Here is a 24,082-nt window from a genome sequence, read left to right as displayed (position 1 = left end):
AGAAACGAGGAAGTGCAGAAAACCAATGCAGAGTGAACCATCGTCCTGGCCGTTTGGAGGAGATGCAGGAGATGAGGGAAAACAGGCACATGCACATGACCATAAGCTGAGGCCGGCAAATTATTTTCATTTATTGTGATTCATTATTTTATTATCGTCCCAGGCCTAGTGCCCACGAGACGTTTTTTTTCGGAGGAAAGAAACTTGTCATTTTAATCACACAAGACCCCGTGACCAGCAGCCTTGTGACACCCTTATTAAACATTGTTTGTATGTTACAGTAGGTTAAGTTCCGATATTTGCATGAGCAAAGGTTATTCAGGTTTTTAGTCAGCACCACTTGAAACAAAAGATCATATTTGAACAAGACAGACCAGTTTATAGCAGTTAAAACATTCTCACTCTGCAACAATTCCTTTAAAATGCATTCTACACCTCACAGGTCTTCAATACATACTGCCCTATCCTAGAATAATAAAAAAACAATGTAAATATTTACAATTTACAGTGAGTGTATAGAAATGTACAAGAAGTAAATTTATGGAACATTTTAGTGCGCTCATCTGTTACGGCTGTGGAAGAAATTACTGTTGTGTAAATAGCTGTAGGGATAAGATGAATAAAGAAAACTGTGTGTCTAGCCATTGGATGGCAAAAACAAGCTTCAGCACAAGAGCTGCTTTGCAACACATTTGCCATTAATGTTCAGACTCTTGCTTATTCCCTTGTGATGCAGCATTCTCAGGTTTGTCCAAGCAAAGTATGGTTTGCAAGCGTGCAGCCAAAATGGCTGGAGAAAAAACATCCAAGCAAACCAATTGATCCTGGATTGGCAAGTCCAGAAAAATGCGTTTGGAGAAACCACCCTGTGTTTGTCAGTTCAGGTCTGTTGTAAAAAATGTATAAAAAATCAAATAAAATAGAGCCCACCATGCCACTGAATTTTGGGAGCTTTTCCGTGGTCTACCTTCCCTCATTTGCAGAGCGGCTTCTGGCACTCAAAGAGGAGTGGGTACACTTGCTCCACAGCTGTGGCCACGTTCTGCACATTTGGTCCTGAAGAAAGAAAACGGGCCGAGGGTGGTTGAATCTGAGTAAATCTCCCTCTGAAATTCCTCTCGGGATCAGGCTTATTTAATCGCCTGATTTTTTTTTTTACTCGTATGAAATCTCAAATCCTTCTCAAGCTTGTTATGTCCCTGGGGTCTAGTTAGTGTGTGTGAGGTACCTGTCACTGTGAGGCTGCCGGTGGAGAACACCTGGATGGTGGCTTTGATGTGTTTGATCCTGTAGGTGGCTGCAGGATGGAGCTCTGGCTCATAGCTTCACAAAGAAAAAAAACAAAAGAAAACACATGCATGATTGTTGAAAGCATTAAAAAAAACAAACTCGTAATGTCACGTCATTATTTCATAGCGTTGTGAATGTGGAAGTCACAACTTATCCACTAGTGTTTTGTGTATTTGCTGGGTTTTTATTCATTTGCTTGCATCACCAAATTTCCACTTCTGTTTCCGGGTCATGTGACTGTTAGCAACAGTTTGGTTAGCCTTGATGTGAGTAATATGTTGCCCGACAAGACCGTGGCCGTACCGGTGGAATGACCACAACAGCTTTGCCAGTGCAAAATCAACCTTCCTGCCACCAGAGGTCCCCCAATACAAATATTTAACTCCAGAAACATCCCAGTAGTTAAGTAACATGATAGAGTATTTCCAGTTCTAGACAATACACACACCTGGCGATGGGCCGGTTCTTCTTGGTGAAGTCGACCAGATGGACGGCAAAGGGCATGGAGCACACGGCCAGCACGTTTACAACCTTGAAGGCTGAGAATTTCACCTGCACACGACAGGACATCTGCCATCACCTTAAATGCAGTTCCTCAACAAATACCAGTATGCCCCAAATGGCGGCCTCTAAAATTACATCTAATGATGCAAGGGTGGCGAAGGGAAGCATTTATTTATTCATCATTTGAAGAAATGTAGCATGTACACTCACAGCCGTCATATGTGGAAGAGAAATGAGGTGGTTACTACCTTGAAGCCAATTTTCTGCAGGCAACGTGCCAGCCTGCGGGCACCCAGCTTGGCCTCTTCTTCACTGAATGAAGAGAGCAGAAATGGTTGAGTTTGGTTGTTATGATATGGATGGATTTCAAAAACACAAACCATCCGTTCTGAATAGGTGCGTCACGAGACATATATTAGTCCTCGTGCCGAGTTCGAGTGCCCCCCTTTTTTTCTGAACGAGAAATCTTGTCATGATTTGATCTCCTGAGATCTTACAGCGGAGACTTTGTGACATCCCAAATAATAACAATAGCACAACTTGTCTATTTACATCAGGGCTGTACAGCTTTCCTCTATTTATAATAAAAACAATGATTAAAAAAACAACATATACCCCCTCGTTTTCTACTGATTTTTCTCTGGGTACTCCGGTTTCCTCCCACATTCCAAAAACATGCTAGGTTAATTGGAGACTCCAAATTGTCCATAGGTATGAATGTGAGTGTGGTGTGAATGGTTGTTTGTCTATATGTGCCCTGTGATTGGCTAGCGACCAGTCCAGGGTGTACACCGCCTCTCGCCCGAAGACAGCTGGGATAGGCTCCAGCATGCCCGCAACACGTCAGGTTAAGCGATCCAGAAAATGGATGGATGGATCTCTTACCTTGTACAAGTGTGTGTGCCTAAAAAACTTAATGTGCGCTTCTAATAATGACTTATATATAGCCACTTCCATATTATAGTTATCATTCATAGTAGCCATGCTATAGTTCCTTATTGGTTGTTTTTTGGCTGCCTAGTGAATAAGTGTGTGTACCTTGTTGCTCCTGTGCAAATAATTTTCCCTGAGGACCAGATAGAGGCAGTTATCTTGGGCTTACGAAGCTTCATGAGAACTTTCTGGAAAAAAAAAAACAAGATTGTCCACAAAATATCTCGCTAAGCATGTTTCCCTCTTCTCAAGCGACATCCTTACCCCCACCTCCGGCTTATAGATGACGTTGGTGCCCTCTAAAGCGATGGTGCGGAGGTTGAGGTGGCACCTGGTCCTGAATGTCGCCACCACATTGGTGATGATGATATCCAGAGTGTCATCATTGCTGGAATCCATGGAGGAAGTGTGTGTGTGTGTGTGTTATGCACCAAGACCTCACTCGTCCGCCATCACCATGATGTAAGCATTGGTTGCAGATTCAAGGCTAGTTGGAGGGGAAAGCAAAGGTTTTATTAGTGAATATCATAAAAACAATCAATACATAGGAGACATGTATGTAGTGATGTATGCTGATATTATATAAATAATCTCAGGCTATGTCCTGTCATTGTCATAACACAGCAGCAAGTCATTTCTTTCTTACAAACCTCAGTGTTAAGTGAATTAAAGTGATAAGAAAGGCTGCCATACTCATCAACTTGTTTATGATGATAAAAATCACAGGTCCATTTCAAGAGCATCCCGTTTAAAACTCTTCAACACAAAGACTCTCATATGTGCCAGCACGACTCTTCCCTCCTTCGGACCACGACACGCGCGCTTTGATTAAAAACGTAACAGTCAATTTCAGACTAAATCGTGCAAGAGCGTAGCGTCGCCGTAGATTTACGTAAAAAAATGAAGTTTCTATATCGCCCAGCTAGCACTTGTTTAGAAATGTGATGCTTGCGCATCCCCTTGTAAAAATAGCCACAACAAACTAACTCGGATATTGAGTTATCTCGTCCCTGTGCGTCAAAATGTCCAAATAAAAAGAGCAGAGTAACGACGTACTGTTTCTTGTACCCAGCTAACGTTGCGATGAGCGCTAGCTAACAACAAAGAAGGGCAGTATGAATGAAAAGTTGTTAGCGTAGCTAGCTTACCATGCTAGCAGCCTTAATATTGCACTGAGGATGTTCTCATTGTTTCCGGGTGGCTTTTTGGTAAAATGGTGTACAATGTAAAATGTTGCATTTAATTGATTAGCTACCTCATCCACTTTGCCCGTGCGGTAGCCGCGACATGAAACTAAAAGCTCGTCAACCCGAACGCAGGTTGAAGAAAAGTAATAAAAGATGCACGGCGGCTGTATACACCAGAGTGCTATTTTTGGTTTTAATTTCCAATATAAAACAAATGGAACAGCTTCAACGACAGAAAATCACTTTCCGGGGTTAGTTTTTAAAGTAAGACCCGGAACCGAAGAATGAGTTTCCGGTTACATTCAGGAAGACAATAAGGTTTCCGGTTTTTGCTTTCAAAATAAATCCACCAAATTGTAGTTTCCGGTTACAACTTTCAGCTTTAACTTCATTTAGAACAGTCACCACATCAATATCAACACGTAGTTAATATAAATTTTGAAAAAATATTGCTTTTAAAAACAGTACAGTATACACTTTAATTAGGAGCAATTTGGGCTGTGTGGCTGTAGCATATTAAAAAATATGAGTGTTTAGAAACAATTAGTATGTTGTTGAGAGCCAAATGGTAGTGAGTTATTGAGTTTCTCTCGTTTTGCCCAATGTAATTGCAAACATGACATCAACAACCAATACTACTCTTACCGAGGTCTGTGTTGACAATTGACTTGTACAAAAATGCATCAATATAGTGACGTCTCTTGAGGGAGAAGAACACATCTGCTCTGTAAATGCTCGGCGGGGGATTTTTCCGAACAAGCTATGCAACTCGGAGAGGGAACTCAGTTTACAAGCCAGTGGGAATGTTAGTGTTATCAAGGAGAGTGTTATGTCATGAATGAGTTTAGCGAAGCGGCTTGACTATCATGCAAGTGGAACATTGCCTCCTTAAGTCAAATAACTTTCACACAAACAGACTGGGGCATCGTCACAAAGCAGGTCGGATATAAACACTGCATAAACCGCACAAAACACACAGCCCGGGGAAGAAATGCTCCTTTTCTCATTAGGTCATACCCTGCTGAGAGTAAACATGCTGAAGTGAGCGCTTACTGTCCAATACGTGCAGATATATCTGAGAATAAACAGACAATCTATCAGTACAACTACTCTGTGTAAATAAATACTAATGGAAACTTTAGTACGAGGCAGTACGAAGTTATATTACAGCTCATAATCAGGGGCAGGTGTACCTAATGAAGTGTCCCATAAAGTGTGCATGGTTGTCATGACGTTGAGGTGTGTGTGTGTGTGTGTGAGACAAAGATGGACTGTGTGTGAGTTCACTACGCAGAGGCAGTCCAGCACTCTGCCGGTGCTGCTCTGGGATCTTCCACTCTAAACAGAGACGTGGGAACGACCAAGCCTGTTTACATCATCTGCCTTCTTAGAGGGGACCACGAGGCCAGGCATGGGGAGGGGCACGCCAAAAAAAAATAAAATACAAACACACAACATGTGCACACTTATCTGAAATTATTCATATGTTGAGGCTAATTTGCTTAGGGAATCCAATTAGACGGTACAAAAACAACAATAAAAGTCAAGCAGGCAGCGAGACAAATGGGTCCAAACCTCATCGCGTCAGATTTACTGCACTAACATTAACACACCTGCACAAATGTAGAGGAGTACGTGGTCGTGTTTAGACTAGCTTTGCAAAACGATAACAACTGACATGAGCAATCTTTGGCGTGACTCCAATCCACGGAATCTAATGATTAATAAAAAAGTAATGATGAAATAATGGCTGAGGATGTCATCCATCACACATGTACACATGAGCAAGAAGCCACGTGGGTTGCGTTTGCGGCCGGTGGTGCACCGACTTCTGAATTCTGAGCATGATTGGAGTTTATGACTACATGACCTGCTCAACATTTAACCTTAAGGCTGTCATATGAATTGTGTTTATTTTTACAATATCTGCACCAGGATTTATTTCACAGTTGAGTCAGGAGTCAGGAGCCTCACCCAGTTTTATTTGGACCTACTTTTGATTTGTATCAATGACAAATAAGATAGCAAGTGACCCACATAAGAAAAAGAATAACAAGAGGGCTTTTTTTGTTTGTTTGGAGGTTGTTCTTACATTCATATATTTTTGTGTGTTTATTAAAAGGTCAAATAAAAGGACAATTTTGGAAATTATGTTCATTATCAGATATATTTTTTGTGTGTTTATTTGTTTTTGTCGTTTATAGTTTTTTTTTTAATTATTATTAGGTTTAGCCAACATTTACAATTTATTTCAGTTTTTTATATTATTAGTTTTTTTTTTCTTTTTTAAAATCAGGTTGGTATTAAAATTTTTCATACATTTTTGGTACATTTTAAAATTATATTTAGGCTGACCATAAGGATGATACAATAGTATTATTAGGTGGATTACAAGTGAGATTTTCAATACAATTTCTTTTAAATTAAAACAGTACTTAAGGTTCATTCATTCATTTTCTACCGCTTATCCTCACAAGTGTCATGGGGGGTGCTGGAGCCTATCCCAGCTGTCTTCGGGGCGAGAGGCGGGGTACACCCTGGACTGGTCGCCAGCCAATCACAGGGCACATATAGACAAACAACCATTCACACTCACATTCATACCTATGGACAATTTGGAGTCACCAATTAACCTAGTGGAAGGAAGCCAGAGTCAGTAATTAAGGTTGATTATGGAAATAATCCAACATGTACTTTAAACTTAAAAGGAAAAGTGCACTTTTTTGGAATTTTGCTCATCATTTACAGTCCTTACATGTCTTTCTCTTTTTCTAAAGATATAAAAACAGCTAAAAAGCAGCAGGTAATTAAACTCAGCAAACTCAAAAACCAAAACAACACAGTAGCATTGGCGGCAGCTCCAATATGTAGCGTTACCATTCGGTAGTGGTCTGAGGAGTTGGGAGCGAGTTTGTGGTGAAGCTAGTTGCTAGCTGGCTAGTAGTTAGCCGATGTGGTGTGGCGAGGTGTCACCAGTAACGTAATTCTTCAGTGTAAGAACACGGAGTATTGTGCATCTTCTCTTTTTAGCTATTTTTATATCTTTAGAACGCACATGTATGTTCCTGTCTTACATAAGGAATGTGGATGATGGGCAAAATTCCCCCAAAGTGCAGTCTTCCATTCAGTTTTTTGTCTTTGTAGAATGAACCTTAAGTTGATCATGCAGTATGTATTTTTGTATGATGAATACATGTATTTTTTGCAGCTTTGGCATATTTTCTGTCATGTATTACAAAATTCTATGACATGTATTGTACTTTATATTTTCCTGAACCAAGAGGTTTTCGTTTTTTTTGCTTGCCAAGATGTAATGAGGCCCTGAGAGAGTGGGTTGTTGAGGAAGACGAGCCACGCTGAGTGGCTTCTTCCTCTGGCCGGCTGTGTGAAAACAAACTGCTATAAGAGCGTGGAGGGAGGGGAGGGCGTCTTTTGTACACGTTCAAGACTGCACAGGAAAGGCATCACTGTCGCTGAAATAATGATCAGGATAAGCAGCCATTACACCCATGGGAAGTGGGTACCATAGTAAATTATATGCCTTGATTATGAGGGGTTAAAGTGTATGTACTGCAACGTGTACTATAAAGTAGGAGGGGTGGAATGGGGGTGGTAGGTGCTGACATAGAAGGATGTTTTGGGGTATGTGTGTGTTTGGGGTGTAGGTGTAGAATGATGATAGGAAGGGTGTGTGTGTGTGTGTGAGGGGGTCATGTGATACGACGTTGTGGTTTTAGCGGCTGTCATTAACATTTTTTGAAAATTCTGTTCAATATAAGGATGGTCTAAGACAGGGGTCTCAAACACGCAGCCCGCGGGCCAAATGTGGCCCACAGGACACTAGTTTGAGGCCCCCGCCTTGATATGAAAGTTCAACGTTAGTGCGGCCCGCGTAAGTTTGATATGGATGCTGTATGGTATCATGTACCCAGAAAAAAATATTACGTTTGATTAATGTTCATGTTAAAGGTTAAATAACTGTTAATAGTTATCCTCCCTATCCGTGTGGAAGTGGTAAGTTTTTGGCTATTTAAGTTTAAAGGATATAATTTGAAGGCTACCATTTAGCTCTCTAGTTTGCGAGTTAGCATGTGTCTCAAGACCCTGCAGTTGCGCAATATGTTGTAAATAAAAAGAGTATAAATGTGACTATAGTCGTGTTTTGTCATGTCTACAGGGCTCTAATAATGCTTTGTTCATTTTAATCTGAAAAAAAATAATTTGTCTACCCACCAACTATATGTGGTTTCTTAAGTTTTTATTATTTGCCGTTTTATTATTATTATTATATTTATTTATTACTGATTGATTTTCTTTATTCTTGATTTGTTTATTTATTTTTCATCTTATTTTGTGCAGAAAAATAAAAAGTAAGATATTTGAGAACAGTGGAATGTTTTATCAGAGCTTTTATTGTAGAAAATCGGAACCAAAGCACTGAAAAAGTTTGTATATTTTTCTGTTTTTAATAAATGCGTTTTTTTGAGGGGGGGGGGGGGCTTGCCCAGCCTTGCCCAGACCCTAGCTCCAGTGGCCCCCAGGTAAATTGAGTTTGAGACCCCTGGTCTAAGATAACATTTATTGTGTTTATTAAATGTTTGATTCATGTGAGTTTTTATAGTTAATAGAATGATCCAATTAACATTTTTTTGGAAGGTTTAGATTGATTATTGGGGGTTTCACATTGGGGTTTGATTTGAAAAAAAAGTAGATTTTCTTGCACAGATTTGACTCTAAAGCATTGCATTGATCTGTGTTTCTCTTTCTTGTGTGTGATAAAACAAAAAGTACACACATACACACACAGATATTTAAATTAATGGTCTCCTCGGGGAGTCATCCAAAGGCCATGGGCGTTTGGGAGAAAAGATTCTTGGAAAAAGTCTTCATCATCAAAACATTTGCTCATTGGTAAGCACATCTTAGCCATCCAGAGCGAGCCAGGCGGGGGCGAGGCGGGGGCGTGAGGGCCCGATTACGCTCACCAAATACATGAACAGTGTCAAACTCAAACTGCAAAAGAGGCTGTTACTCAGGCCTAAAAACTGAGATAACTCTATAAGAAGTGAGGTCATCAGGAATAAAAGAACACAAAGGATAAAAAGAAGTTCTCAGCCTGTTCAGCGCAGGAAGTCATTAAACAGGAAGTCTATAAAAGTGTGTCAGATATATTGTGTCCCAGGCCTCCATGTAGATATTAAGTATTGGCCTGCCATTGTTATCAGACAACAATTTACAGGATCACAATGTTCTCAATTTGGACTTCAGAGAGTTTTCCAAAATCGTCCCCCGTTGTTGGGTTTCAACATAATTGTTTCCGCTTTTATTGAGCAGCACTCAATAAAATAAAAAGGCCATGCAACGTAACACAAAGTCAGCACGACTTTGTAAGCTTTAAAGGGAAGATGGGGGCAATTTGACGCACAATGATGTGCATTGTTGGGTTTCTTCAAATAAAAAGTGAATTGAAGCCAAGCCTGTATTGTAATGACATTTCCTGCCACTTGAGGCAAGGAACCTTGTTAGCTGATGAGGTTGGACGCGGTAAGACAAATGTAAAACAATATCGCCTGCCCTGACAGCTGTCCATCAAGATATGAGACCATCCTGGGCCCAAATGGAGGTGGTTACGGGTGGCGAGTGTAGTCCAACAAAATAATGTTCAGCCATGTTTCAGGGAAAGGCTTACATCTTCAAGTGTTAGTGTACCAGTGCATATCTGTCATGGGTTCAACCACCCCCCCCCAGCCCTCCAAAAGGAAGTACTTGTGATGATGTATGCTGTTTTCTTTGCGCTGGGACTTGAGTTCTCCCCCCAAAATACTCAGAATCGTAGAATGCATGCACTTAATTTATTGTATCTTATGCAAACAAAGATGCTTTGGTACATACACTAAAAAAAAGGTGGTATAGCTAAAAAAAAAAAGCTTTCTTCCATTTTCACTTCTTGTCCCGAGAGCATGCACAGATGACTAGATAGCGGTGGGATAGCAATGGGAGGAGGCGTGAGGAGACGAGCAAGGTTAGTTAATCCAAACAAATGTGCGGCCGGTTATTTTTACGACTGTCCCATCAGCCATTATCTGGCCAGTGAGTTATGTTTGAGTATAAATACAGAGAGAGCGCGGCCGGGGCCACACCAAGCGGAGGGATGACTTTGTGTCTGTGTGGTCACGCATGTCTTTGCCAGCCTACACAATGCAACGCAATCGCCAGAAGAGATAACCACAACAGTTTATTCCATTTCAGACGATGCTCTTCTGCCATTTTAGCGCTAATGGACAAAGAACAGAGCTGGTGCTTTTATGTCAGGGCTCAATAAAAGTTGGGGTTGTGAAACCCGCCATCTCTGAAAAACTCCACCAGCATCAGTCCACGTGAAAACCTGAATTTTTTTATTTTTGACAAAGAACGTAAGGTGTGGTTTTTTTCAGTTTTTTTCAACTTGCTTCTAATGCACTTTTCTGTTAAAAAAAAAACACAGTGGAAACCTCACACACACTCAACAAGGGTCCCAGAAGCACCCAAAACGGCAGAAAATGCCATTGTTTGAGGGCGGTGATTTTTGACAAAAATCGTAGTTAGTATGTTGTTTTTTTATTTTTTTTCAACTTGCTTCTAATGCACTTTTCTGGTCAAAAACACAGTGGAAACCTCACACACACTCAACAGGGGCCCCAGAAGCACCCAAAAATGGCATAAAATGACAGAGTTTGAATTTTGTGATTTTTGACAAAAAACGTAAGGGGGGTCGGGGGGGTGTATCATTTTTTTCAGTTTTTTTCAACTTGCTTCTAATGCACTTTTCTGGTCAAAAACACAGTGGAAACCTCACACACACTCAACAGGGGCCCCAGAAGCACACAAAAATGGCATATAATGCCAGAGTTTGAATTTTGTGATTTTTGACAAAAAACTTAAGGGGGGGTGTATCATTTTTTTCAGTTTTTTTCAACTTAGTTCTAATGCACTTTTCTGGTCAAAAACACAGTGGAAACCTCACACACTCAACAGGGGCCCCAGAAGCACCCAAAAATGGCATAAAATGCCAGAGTTTGAATTTTGTGATTTTTGACAAAAAACGTAAGGGGGGTGGTGTATCGTTTTTTGCAGTATTTTTCAGTTTTTTTCAACTTGCTTCTAATGCACTTTTCTGGTCAAAAACACAGTGGAAACCTCACACACACTCAACAGGGGCCCCAGAAGCACCCAAAAATGGCATAAAATGACAGAGTTTGAATTTTGTGATTTTTGTCAAAAAACGTAAGGGGGGTGGTGTATGGTTTTTTCAGTTTTTTCAACTTGTTTCTAATGCACCTTTCTGATCAAAAAACAGGGGAAACCTCACACACGCTCAAAGGGGACCCCAGAAGCACCCAAAACGGCAGAAAATGCCAGTGTTTGAGGGCGGTGATTTTTGACAAAATATGTTGTTTTTTCCGTTTTTTTCAACTTGCTTCTAATGCACTTTTCTGGTCAAAAACACAGTGGAAACCTCGCACAGACTCAACAGGGGCCCCAGAAGCACCCAAAATGGCATAAAATGCCAGAGTTTGAATTTTGTGATTTTTGACAAAAAACGTGTATCGTTTTTTGCAGTTTTTTAAGTTTTTTTCAACTTGCTTCTAATGCACTTTTCTAGTCAAAAACACAGTTGAAACCTCACACACACTCAACAGGGGCCCCAGAAGCACCCAAAAATGGCATAAAATGCCAGAGTTTGAATTTTGTGATTTTTGACCAAAAAACGTAAGGGGGGGGGGTGTTTCTGAAAAACTCCACCAGCGTCACTCCACGTGAAAACACACTGGAAGGTTGTCATGTTAAAGCAATAGGTGGTGGTGTTCTACTCAAGGTCCAAGGTCCGACCCCTCTTGAGGAACCCAAGCTGTGGGTCGAGGTGAGTCCGACTATGTCTCGTTGTCTCCCATATAGTATATTCCATGTCCCAAGAACCAAATCTGGCCACCAGAGAACAGGTCGCCCAGGCACCCATCCGCCCTGACACTACCCTCATTGTCGTGTCATACGTAAACATAAAAACATATGGCCTACAAGTCACCGAAAAAAAAGCGAAGCTAAGTTAGACAAATGAATCTCCCTGTTTGTGTGTCTGCTTTCATGCGTTATCATTCATTGCTTGTGTAAACACGCATCGCGGCGTGAACTTTCAATGTGCGGCGAGCACCTGCACTGTAGGCACAGCCAAGAGCCATGTGTGGACGTGCTCTCTCCGTCGGAGCGGCCACATGTGCACGAGTGCGAGGGGAGCAGACCTGACGGCCCGTTTGGAGCAGCAGAGAAATGATCCGCAGGGTTTATTATCTTTAATTAGCATCCTAGGTGAAAAAGATAGATAAGGAGCTCCATTTAGCTGATGGATGTGATCTGTGCTTTTTTTCTTCCCCTACAGCAGGGGTCGGGAACCTTTTTGGCTAAGAGAGCCATGAAGGCCAGATATTTTAAAATGTGTATCTGTGAGAGCCATATACATTTTTTTAAACATTGAATGCAATAAAATGTGTGCATTTTTATGTAAGACCAACAGTTTTAGATAATGGGCTCTAATTACGTAGACCAGACACACTACCCCACGCCAATGGGGTGTGGCCAGCACACTTTCGTGAGCAGCGCAGTGTCTAATAATAAATCAAATACTTGTTGCCATTAATACAACTTCTGCTGCTGCATAGTTTTGCACCGTACTCCGTAGACGTATTTCATTCTTTTGGCCATCTTCGTCAGAAGGCTTGGTTCTGCAGCTTTAGCTATTTGACTAAAGGAGGAAAGTTTACATTTACATGTTTTTTTTACATCTCAATGACCGAGGTAGACTACAGCATTACTCAGTAATAATAATAATAATAAAGTTTTGGTGTTTGACCTGGAAAATATCATCAGGAAAGATAGATATGGTTGGCCGTATTGCAGCAGAATATAGATGGACGAATTAAAATGCATAAGAAAGTTGTTGATTTTGAATATTATTTTTAACAGTCATTTCTGTGATGGTTTACTTTAAAATGTTAGCAAAAATACATTTTTATTGTAGTAAGAAATGCTTGAGAGCCAGATACAGTCATCAAAAGAGCCCTACCTGGCTCCCGAGCCATAGGTTCCCTACCTCTGCCCTACAGCAAGAAGAGAGACACAGTTTGGTTTTCATTACCTCCACCAATGCTCTACATGTATTCATTTCTATGCTGCTTGTCCTTACCAGGGTCACGGAGGTATGATGGAGCCTATCCCAGCTCCAATATGTAGCGTTACCGTTCGGTAGCGGTCTGAGGAGTTGGTAGTGAGTGTGTGGTGAAGCTAGTTGCTAGCCAGCTAGTAGTTAGCCAATGTGGTGTGGCAAGGTGTCACTACACCAGTAATGTAATTTTTCAGTGTAACAACATGAAGTATTGTGCCTCTTTCGCTTTTTAGCTATTTTTATATATCTTTAGAACGTACATGTATGTTCCTGTCTTACATAAGGAATGTGGATGATGGGCAAAATTCCCCCAAAGTGCAGTCTTCCGCATCGGCAAGGTGTCACTACACCAGTAATGTAATTCTTCAGTGTAACAACATGAAGTATTGTGCCTCTTTCGCTTTTTAGCTATTTTTATATCTTTAGAACGTACATCTATATTCCTGTCTTACATAAGGAATGTGGATGATGGGCAAAATTCCCCCAAAGTGCAGTCTTCCGTTCAGTTTTTTGTCTTTTTTGTCCTGATGGAGCCTATCCCAACTGACTTTGGGCAAGAATGGTATACCCTGGACTGGTCTCCAGCCAATCGCAGGGCACAGTAACATTTGAGCACACATCTACCACAGGAAACAAAACAAAATGAAAACTGCGAGTAGTGATGAGCGGGCTCGAGCACCCCGACGCGCTCGGGGGTACGCGCACGAGCAGACGGGCGTGCGCACACGCCGTACAAAAAAACAGGGTGATCGGATAAGTCTTTGGCACTTACAATTTTGGCACTTACAATTTTCTGCCAGGAGGGGGGCGACACCGGTGGCAAGGCGGGTATGCATACAGTTGCCGTCTGACGGACCAAACCGCCATAAAAAAATTTGCAACGATCAGACCGTGCGGTAGGTACTTGTGGCAGATATACATTTCCAACAGTGGGTGGCGCTATAGAGTCTATGCGGCCACATGGTAACGTACCGGAAAGTTTGAATTCTCTCAGTAATTGCTTATAAAAATTCATAATAAAAACACGGGCTACTGTTGCTGAAACTCAACTCCTGTCCATCGGAGAAAATAAGCTTCTTTTGGCTTCCATCCTCTCCTGCTCAATGACAGCTGCTTATTAATTGTGTTGCCCCCCCCCCCACTGTTTATGTTATGCAAATAAATACATAAACATATTTATAGCAACTCACACAGGCATGATTCAACTCTATCGAGTAATATGAGTGTAAAGGTGACTATAGGGGTGTTATCTCGTGTAGAGGGGTCTCTACTATCTATAATAATATTTTAAAAATGCATTTAGAAGGTCGGACACAGGTTTTCTGTATATTTAATTTATGAAAAAGGAATACAACCTCACGGAAATGCACTTTGGGGTCTGAAACCAATTAAGTGTGATTAACAAGGAATTGCTGTACTGCAATTTCAGCATGCAATGCTACAGTTAGCACACAGCAAAGAGGCCGGGTTGACATCTGTTTGCAATTAGGCCACAAAGGCAAGATGCTTCAGCGCCTATCCTCTGCTACTAAGTGGACCGGAGCTTGGCCCACAGTCGCACGTACAAACAAACACGTGCACACACTAATGAAGCTAAGACGCTCACATACAAAGGCACTTGTCTGCTTCCGACCTTAAGACTTGGGGTTCAGAGAACAGTCTGGGTCCCAGGAGGGTTGTGTGTTGTGTGTGTGTGTGTGTGTGTGTGTGTCAGAGCCGCTTTTTATCACAAGTCACATCTCACCCCTTAGTCATCTCCTGTTGGCCTCCGGTAGCATTATGTGTGCGTCTCATGGGACGACTGATACACACCCTCGTGAAAACACAGATTAGGTGGAAATGTCATGTGAGAGGGTGCCGCTAAGGTCGTCTCGTGCAATTATTCACTGACTGATTTATTTTGCATTGTTTTTGGCTATTATAGTTCCATCAAGTATATTTGGCTAGTCAAAATAGACACATAAGACATTGGTCGTTGTCATAATACTGAAAAAATTACAACTAAATATAATAGAGTGTCCCTAGTGTCCCTTTTTGCAAAATACTTTTGAATCACAAATTTTGGAATTACACAATCCACTTCCATCACGTGATGAAACAAGAAGAATTAATAACACATCAAAAACACAGATCAGCTTTCCCGATTATTCATTCATTCATTCATTCACCCTCACGAGGGTGGCGGGGGTGCTGGAGCCTATCCCAGCTGTCTTTGAGCGAGAGGCGGGGTACACCCTGGACTGGTGGCCAGCCAATCACAGGGCACATATAGACAAACAACCATTCACACTCACATTCATACCTATGGACAATTTGGAGTCGCTAATTAACCTAGCATGTTTTTGGAATGTGGGAGGAAACTGGAGTACCCGGAGAAAACCCACGCATGCACGGGGAGAACATGCAAACTCCACACAGAGATGGCCGAGGGTGGAATTGAACCCTGGTCTCCTAGCTGTGAGGTCTGCGCGCTAACCACTGGATTGCCCTTTTCCCGATTAGTCTTCCTTAATTTTTCCACACGTAACAAATAATATATGAAGTAAAATATCCGGATTAGACATTTGAGTCTTGATACACAAGGTTGTTGTCTCATTCGGATTTGCTTTGCTTTTAGCTTTGGTGGCTCGTCTGACCCCCAATAATAATAACAACAATGGAGTACATTTATATTGAGCTTTTCAGGAGCGTCTCGATGAACCCATTGGTAATCTACGTCTGTAGCTACATCTGTAGCTGATGGAAACGTGGCTCCTAAAATGTGCCAACAAACGTACACCAGTATGCGCAAGCATAGCATAGCATAGCGAGCTACCGAGTTAACTAGTCAGCCTCTCCAATTCACTTATTTGAAAAAGTGTTTCAAAGGGAGTGGGAACCCTACCACTTCCACACGGAATGGGAGGAGAACTATATCGCATCAGACATGCAGTGGCTGAATACATACGGTGTCAAAGTAATCTAATGACATGTTATTTATTAAGCAGTGATTAATGAATTAATTTTCGAAAACCCATGATAGAGTGAAGGAGCGATGTTCAAACTGCAATGTAGCAAGGGATGACTATATTCAGCTCTCATTAGTGTCATGTTTATATATAAGCTAAGGCATTTGTAACAGCCTTACAGTTACGTGGGTGTACAGTATGTGTGTGCACTCAAGTCAAATGTTTGTACAAGTTTCCTCCCTGTGCATCAGGCTCCGGGAGACGGAGAGGGAGGGGGGGAATAAGTAGCCCACGAGGATTCTCCATCATGGGCCTGGGTGGGAGTTATGGAAGGAGTAGGAGGGAGATGGGGCATGTGTGTAATGTCTCCGCCCGGGCACTGGCCTTTAAGTCGGAGCAGTCAACACGTCCCAGATATCAGCAGTGGACGTTGGCTTTATCCGGTGATATTGGCAGGTTATGTTGGGGTGTATCACAGCTCCTCTGCTGGGACGCACGCAGGAAGGCGTAACGTAGTACGTTTAGGGACTACTCCTAGTTGTATCTGCCTTCCCGGGGCTCTGATAATGCAACCAATAGATAAAGAGTGCATGTCTGTATCAGTGCTCTGTTGTTGGGAGAGTTAACTCAGAAGATAGGATGTAGTGAGATCATTACATTTGCACATGGAAAAAAAATGCATTCAAAATTCTGCTGGTACAAGACTGCAAACCACCACAACAACAATCATAAATATATTACTGATTTCAATCATTTGAATGATAGTGTTGATTGAAATTTATCATTGACTATAGTTAATCGTTTCTAGGTCCGTGCAATTATAGTTTTAGTTAAGATATGCCTTTATTCGTCCCTCAGTGGGGAAATTTGTAAAAACATTAAGAACAGTTAAAAACATTTAGTAAATACAGGCATCCCTCATTTATTGCTGCTGACTGGTTTGAGACTCAAAGAAGAATTCCTTATTTTTAATGTAGAAAACCCTTTTCTGACCTTCTGAATATGGTTTTAACATTATTAGAGCCCTTTAGACATGAACTAACACCACAATAGTCACTTTCCCACTCCTATCATTCTTTGTTTACATCACATTGCACAGGCTACAGTATCACTGCAAGACATAAGAGACGGCCGCCGCTAGCATAGCAAGCTACCAAGCAAACTAGTTAACCTCTTCAATTTACTTATTTTGTACTTAAGGAAGTGCGGAAGAACAAAGAAGCCAAAACCGTACCACTTCCACACGGAATGAGGAGAGTGGTTTTTTTTTTCCCCCACTCGATCTCAGCCATGTTGGCTGGGCTCTGCTGGCTCAGTAGCGAGTCTCCATGTGTGAAATGTGTGAAAGGTGCCTAATGCCTAGTGACCACAGTACTACATAGAACTTGTATTTCTATATATTTTTTTTACTATTTTTTACTAATAATAGACCACAGTCCAAGACAAAACAGTGACCATTCATTATTATTATGATTTTTTTGCCACAGTGCCACAGTGATATTTGGCGAACAGCGATATAGCGAGGGACGACTGTACTGGTTACATTTAAAAATATACCAAATAACTGTTAATTATGCTGATAATAAACATGGTAATAAATAATAATCCTCTCATGCCATTTTGCTTTCAGTGTGATATTACCAACTAACATTTCCTGTCGAGGTCAAGTCAACTGTTTTGGTCATTTTGAGCATCCAAGATGACTAAAACACAACTTTTTATCTTTGTTTTTATGTACTGCAAACACACTTGCAACATATAAACTGTTTGTGTGTGCATCTTAGGTGTAAATGTTTGTTTATGCATGATTGTTTTGACTCTCTGTGTTGTGGCTATAGACTTTACAGCTTTGGCCAAGCAGACACAGCAGAGGCTCAAGTAGGCAAACTGGGATGAAGACGGTAAGAGGAGGAGAAGATGGGGGGGGGGGTGGCTTTGCAGTGAAGGATTTAGCAGAGTGCAGGAGGCTCACACACACACACACACACACACACACACACACAAACGCTTCAATGGGAGATAGAAACTGAACAGCGTCCCTTTCTTTTGTTTATAAACTGAAGACTCGTTCATGGTGACAGAAAGCAGGGCTCTGGAAAACTACCATCCAGTAATGCACACGTATACACTGTGTATTTCAAATGTTAAAAGTTAAAGTGATGTTTTGGCTTGAAAACAAATATTTTCCCATTAAATTTGTTTAATAAGGGGCCACAAGCTCTCAGTAGGGTTAGGGGGGCATGCCATAGTTGTTCATGTTTAAGGCCCTGTTGGCTGATCGAGCGTTGGAATTTCAATGCTGTTGACGTGTTCAGGTCAGAATAAAGTTATTATGAGCGGCAGACTGTGTGACTACGGAGAGGCTTTTGTGGCTCTATCTGCTGTAATAATAGAGAGAAGTGACTTGCATGCATTGATGAATGAAAAAAATAATTACTGCCATTAATGTGCTATTTTTGATAGTCTCTCGCCCATTTATTCACTTGAATGTTAAACTGTTACCCAAAACATTACCTGTGCCGTTAAGCAGCACCTCAGAACACATTATTTACATTTGGTAAACTACCATAGCTCCATCACATCTTATGTACATCTGTTTCTAATATTAGTAATATAATAATCTAATATAGGTATACCTGCACAATCTGATGCAAAACAGTCCCTCGAAATGTTGTTCAATTTCAATTGTGCGCTTTCCTGAGACCGTCCAAACGTGGACACTCCAACTTCTTCACACTTGTCCCTCAACATTTACATCCATCCATCACATGATTATGTAGATAAATGTGTTTGTGTATACGCATTCCATACAATACACTTTACGGGCCTTCCAAGACTTCCAGGCCACATGTGAAGTGAATATCAGTCTTATTCTGCAGGAATCACAGTAGCCTCCCGCCGGATGTTCTTGTCACCAAATATCAAAAAGGGACTTGTCTTTTTCCAAAAATTTTATAATAATATTTCCATGGCAATAAACATATGCATAATTCTCTCTAATTGTCCACGACATCCTGTTCCCCTGCACTCCCCATTGGGTCTTTGCACTCTCTGCAACCTCGCTTTTTGTTGTTTTACTTTGATTTTCTGCCTCTCTTTAGATGGACTTGAACTGAGAAGAAGCCTTGTGTGTGTTGGGGGAGCAAGGGGGAGGGGGGGGTGTGGGCTGTGCGGCAGTGATAATGGACAGAGAGCTGGAGTGTTCGGACATAGATGGATGATGTTTTCTCGCCCCCAGCTTCACTCAGAGATTACAGTTGTTATTTCTTTTACAGACTCCCAAGCAACTGTTTTATTTCCATTTTTCATTTTTTTTTGTTTGTTCACAGTTTAATTCCCAGTGACGCGGACAACTTGTGGGATGTTTTTTCAGTAATAAATAAAGCAATATTTGGGTTTTCACTTTTCTTATTTACCGAAGACACAACCCCCCCACAAAAAAAAAACAGAAATATTTGGTATTTTTGTCACTTTTGTTTTTAACAGCACAACTTTGGTTGGTTATAAAACAAAAAGGTGCTGTCAGTCATGGTTAGATCCTGTAGTGTGGCGCTAGCGTTCAAAGTAACTACATCCCGCCCTCTTCCTGCTCAGCCATGACAGCTAATCAGTGAAGTGCGATGAGGTTCACGGCTGGTGAGGCACTGATTCTTTGGAGGTTTTTATGATATTAATACAGGGTGCTCCTTTAGAGGCTAACAAGAAAAAGAAGAGAAAAATTCCCTTATTTAAAAAAAATTTCTTCAAATTGTTTCCAAATACTCGACTGATTTTTTTTTCAGGGATGATACCGATTTTTTGCAGTCAAGGAGGCCGATAACTGATATTCATTTGCATTAAAAGTGAAAATAATCAACAAAATTTTGGAATAGTACAAATTCCAACTTTTAACTGCAGCTATTTTTTATTGTCATTTACGTATACAGTGGTACCTCGGCATATGGTTGTACCAATTAACTAGTGTTTTTAAATGCGAGCCTCTCTCTGGAAGTCATTCTCAGAAAAAAAATTGTTTCAGGGAACCCAGAAGGCCCTTTCTGTGTGGACGATATATTCCGAATATGCTCCGAATATTTTGCTGTTTTAACCTGAAAATGTTTCCGTGTGGATCACCCCTAACTTTAATGGTACAGACAAATAGGGTGTCTTGGAATGGTCGATTTGGAGGGAAATTTGCCATCAAATCATATAAAAATGTGTGCATAGTAAAATTAAAAGCAATTGATGGTCGGTCCTCAAACCCTCACCAGTCGCCCATTCCGCCATTCCCACTGCTAACACACAACATCTGGATGCTGTCCCTTAATGGTGGCATCAGACGACCATAGTGACCTTTGACACTCTTGCGGCTAATTAGCAGTCTGTCCTTCCCTAAGCGGCCGGGTCCTGACTTTGTGTCTTTCTTCGTCCCCTTCCGACCCCCTTTTCCACCTGTTGCCTGCTGTCACTCCGCATGTGGAAAGAGAGAGGAAATGTTTTAAACCCCACACCAACATCACTATGACAATAAATGGTAGCATCTTTTAGCTTTTTCTGTGTGGAGCCTATGAGAGATAAGTAATGGTTGAAAAGTTATGGCCGCATGTTCCGTGTTTTTAAAGCAAACAGGCCAAGGCAAAAAAGGGACGTGCAACATCTTTTTCATGAGCTATTTCAGTCCGTCTCCTTCGGCCTGCGTCTCTCTTGTGGATGCACGCAGCTCAGAGGTGATCATCAATCTCGTTGACTCGATTATTACTTTTCCGCTTTGATTCCCGGCCCACCCAGGAGACTGAACCCCCCTCCTCACTTCCTCTTCTGACTCTATCACTTCACCTCTTTCTCCTATGCTGCCCGCATCACAGTTTGCTAAAAAAAAAAATAGCGCTCACTCACAGATTTGCTCCATTTTAAATGTTGTGAGAGGTCAGCCCTCGGGGGACACACCTCTTAGATATACACAGGCCAAGGAGACGTGGCATGCCCCCAAGTCGAAACAAAATGCACAAATACACCAGTGGCAGGGTGCTCATCCTGTCCAAAGATGGTCCACCATCTGCACCCCCCCCCCCAGTGGCATCGGTGTGGAATGATGTGGGAGGCCAAACATAGGGATTGTGGGTGCCTGATATCCATTACATCAGAGGGGACCGAGGCGCCAGTTTGCCATTTGAGACGTGACCCGCATCCCCCTCCTCCTTGTCCTTGCACTTTACCCTCCTAACTGGCATGATGTGTTGACAGTTACATCGGACCTGTGAGTGGAAGCGGATGGATGCTAAGTATGCTATCTAACTTCCTGTTAAAAAGTCACAGCAGAACGTGGATAGCCTCTGCGGCGCATCAAATAAAGTATGATGCTAACTTATGTAAGTTTTGAGATGAGGAAAACGGAAGCACATGTCAATATTGTCACCTTATCAAAATAATGGCTTATCGGTAATATTGTCAAGATTTAGCCCCAATGCAAGCGGATGGTAACAGTTTACAAGATAATCTAGGAGATGTAAATTCAGTGAGGAAAATAAAAATATTAAGTGTTAAAAAAAACCATCTAAAAATAAATGCTATTTTTTGTAAGACGTACGTGTTTCGTTTGGGCAGATCAATCCTGGAGTTAGTTGCTGCTGTCTCCTCCCATCATTAGAGGTAGACGCCCTCTCTGCTCATGGAGATAAAACAAAGTTTTTTTGCAATCATCTCCTTACTTTGCTCGTAGCTCAGGAACACACCGTGTCAGCGCGTGCATGTGTCCGCCCACGCAGTCCACGCCAGACCCAGCCTCAGCTCTTGGGAGCCCATGTTCTGAAGACCACCATGTCCACCGGCTCCCTCAGCGACGTGGACGACGAGCTGCTGGACGGCATCCTCAAGTTCGCCAAGGACTCCGCCGAGAGCACGGAGGAGAGCTCCAACGGCGAGGGTCACGGTAGCCGCACGCCGCCGAAGAGGCGCAAGACTGCGTCACGGAAGAGCACGTCACGCAAGAACGCCTCCGAGGAAGGTGCGCCTCGGGGCGGCAAGCAGGTGCAGAGGAACGCTGCGAACGCCCGAGAGAGAGCCCGGATGCGGGTCCTCTCCAAGGCTTTTTCCCGGTTGAAGACTTCCTTGCCCTGGGTGCCCGCAGACACGAAGCTGTCCAAGTTGGACACCCTGCGTCTGGCGTCCAGCTACATCGCGCACCTGCGTGAGATCCTGGCTAATGACAAGTATGAGAGCGGCTACATCCACCCGGTCAACCTGGTGAGCCTGGCAGACAGCAATGAGAGCGTAATGATGACCAATTAGTCACGTTTAACGGTTTTCTTTCCACCTACTGTGGTTGCTTTACTAACAATAAGTGAAGGTTTATTTTTTACTCGTGTATTCCTTTTGAATTTTTGTTTCAGTTGCTTACGTCATCAATAACATAACTGGAGTTTTGGTTTATATACTAATATATAAAATAAATGACTGCAATTTTAAATGAGTAATACACATTAAAAACACGTAGAAATGCGTCAATGTTACATACTGAGTGATGCTTACAATGTGTTTCCTCAAGGACAAGCAATCACATATAAAGTTGGTGATAATGAACTTTGACACATTTTTAACTAAAATGCCAAATATAAGGTACACTGCACAACCTCAAACTAATGCTTAGTTTGGGTTAACACTGTCAAAGAGGCATTCATTACACAATATCTTCATAGTTTTTTACATATATGTAAACTATCTGTGACATTTTCATTATTGATATTCAAATTAACAGGTGCTGAACCCTTTCAGTAATGTGTTCAGTTTACAAAATAAACAAAAATAACCCTTTACTTCATTAATTATGTATATTTATTAATATTCAATAGTATGTAGTGTATTAAATCAAATTTCCCCCCCAACAAAATGGAATTTTAACTCACAGTATAAATATAAAGGTACTTCCGTTGTAGCTTAAGGCATTTTGTTTAAAATGTCCTAACCGACACTTGCATTTCCCTCCACAGACGTGGCCCTTCATGGTTGCAGGCAAACCCGACAACGAGTTGAAGGAAATGCTGAACTCAACAAGGTTATGTGGCACTACAGCATCTTGACTAAAACTCGTTGGATACCTCTTTTTTATTTTTATTTTCATGGAGCGATTTTACTCTTAAAGCAAAAAAAGAAAACCTGACTGAACTCATCTCTCCGCAGACGTTTGAGTGGGAATAACGGGTGGATGGCGCCTGTCCTCCTCCTCGTAGCGTTCCTGTAAAGACCAAATTCTATTTAAATGCCTTTTTAATCACTCATTTGTCTTTGCTGGTCCAAAGATAAACTGTGTGCTTTTGTAATATGTACTCAGCAGAAGCATTTATATTTCTACTCATGCAGGCCTCAGTGTGTGTACAGATGAACATGTCATAAATATATATATATTTGTATCACTTTGACGCTTTGTATTCTTCTTTTTCTTAACTAGATGTGTGTTTGTCTTTGTGTGTGTGTGTGCTCTGACCTAACCTCTCTTATCGCTGGAGCCTTTCAGAATAATGGCACAACCTGAGGAAGATAAGTGACGGTGTTGTTCCTAAAAGATAACGCCTTTACATAAACAAACGTTTGCCTTCAAAAGATTACTTGGACACATTAAAAAAAGGCTATTTTCATTTACTTTTAATCAAGATACTATTAAAATGTTGGAAATTAAGACGTATGAAGAAGAAATAGCGGGAAAAACAGGAAAATGTGAGCGTATCCCACCCTGAGAAGTTGTTTTAATTCGGTTGGGTTATGACCCATGATGTTTACATCCCACCGACAGTTATTTATGCATTCGGACAAAAACGGCCTCTTTCTCTTACGCTCTCTCTTTCTCATAGCAACCCCTCTCCTCTTCATTCCCATTTTGTTTGGAAAAAGACTAGTCCAAGGCATAAAATCCAGCGAGTGTAAGATGACGCAGTCTTAGGGGCCATTAAGAGCATTGGAGAAAGCAGAATCGCTCATGTTTGACATCGTGTTCAACAATCAGGCTAATGTTGTGTCATTTTATTTGGTCAGTACTGTTATCTTCACCACCT

The 24,082-nt window shown here is 41.5% G+C and overlaps 2 protein-coding genes across 6 annotated transcripts; one reads left to right on the top strand and one right to left on the bottom strand.

Moving 5' to 3' along the window:
- Positions 1 to 182: 182 nt before the first annotated feature.
- On the bottom strand, positions 183 to 22,208 carry tbpl1 (TBP-like 1). Of its 5 annotated transcripts, XM_058056757.2 has the most exons (8): positions 21,770 to 22,208; positions 21,625 to 21,699; positions 2,992 to 3,214; positions 2,833 to 2,915; positions 2,043 to 2,106; positions 1,739 to 1,842; positions 1,229 to 1,323; positions 183 to 1,056 (listed from the first exon to the last, which is right to left on the bottom strand). In XM_058056757.2, exons 3-8 carry the CDS (start codon positions 3,124 to 3,126, stop codon positions 974 to 976), a joined length of 564 nt encoding a protein of 187 aa, XP_057912740.1. In that variant the 5' UTR covers positions 3,127 to 3,214; positions 21,625 to 21,699; positions 21,770 to 22,208; the 3' UTR covers positions 183 to 973. The 5 variants fall into 5 exon arrangements, with proteins under 5 accessions (XP_057912740.1, XP_057912743.1, XP_057912739.1 ...); XM_058056760.2 differs by lacking the exons at positions 21,625 to 21,699; positions 21,770 to 22,208 and adding an exon at positions 3,876 to 4,205 and having other exon boundaries at positions 2,998 to 3,214; XM_058056756.2 differs by lacking the exons at positions 21,625 to 21,699; positions 21,770 to 22,208 and adding an exon at positions 3,876 to 4,202.
- tcf21 (transcription factor 21) lies at positions 21,706 to 23,445 on the top strand. The gene is made up of 2 exons (XM_058056761.2): positions 21,706 to 22,280; positions 23,024 to 23,445. The coding sequence occupies exons 1-2, from the start codon at positions 21,855 to 21,857 to the stop codon at positions 23,111 to 23,113; spliced, it is 516 nt and encodes a 171-aa protein (XP_057912744.2). The 5' UTR covers positions 21,706 to 21,854; the 3' UTR covers positions 23,114 to 23,445.
- Positions 23,446 to 24,082: the final 637 nt, after the last annotated feature.

This window comes from Doryrhamphus excisus, linkage group LG19, assembly GCF_037039965.1.
Source record: "Doryrhamphus excisus strain RoL-2023G ecotype Guam linkage group LG19, RoL_Dexc_Guam_v1.1, whole genome shotgun sequence".
In the NCBI taxonomy this organism is placed as follows: Eukaryota; Metazoa; Chordata; class Actinopteri; order Syngnathiformes; family Syngnathidae; genus Doryrhamphus; species Doryrhamphus excisus.
Note: the sequence above shows the minus strand (reverse complement) of the source record. Positions and strands in the feature narration are given on the sequence as shown.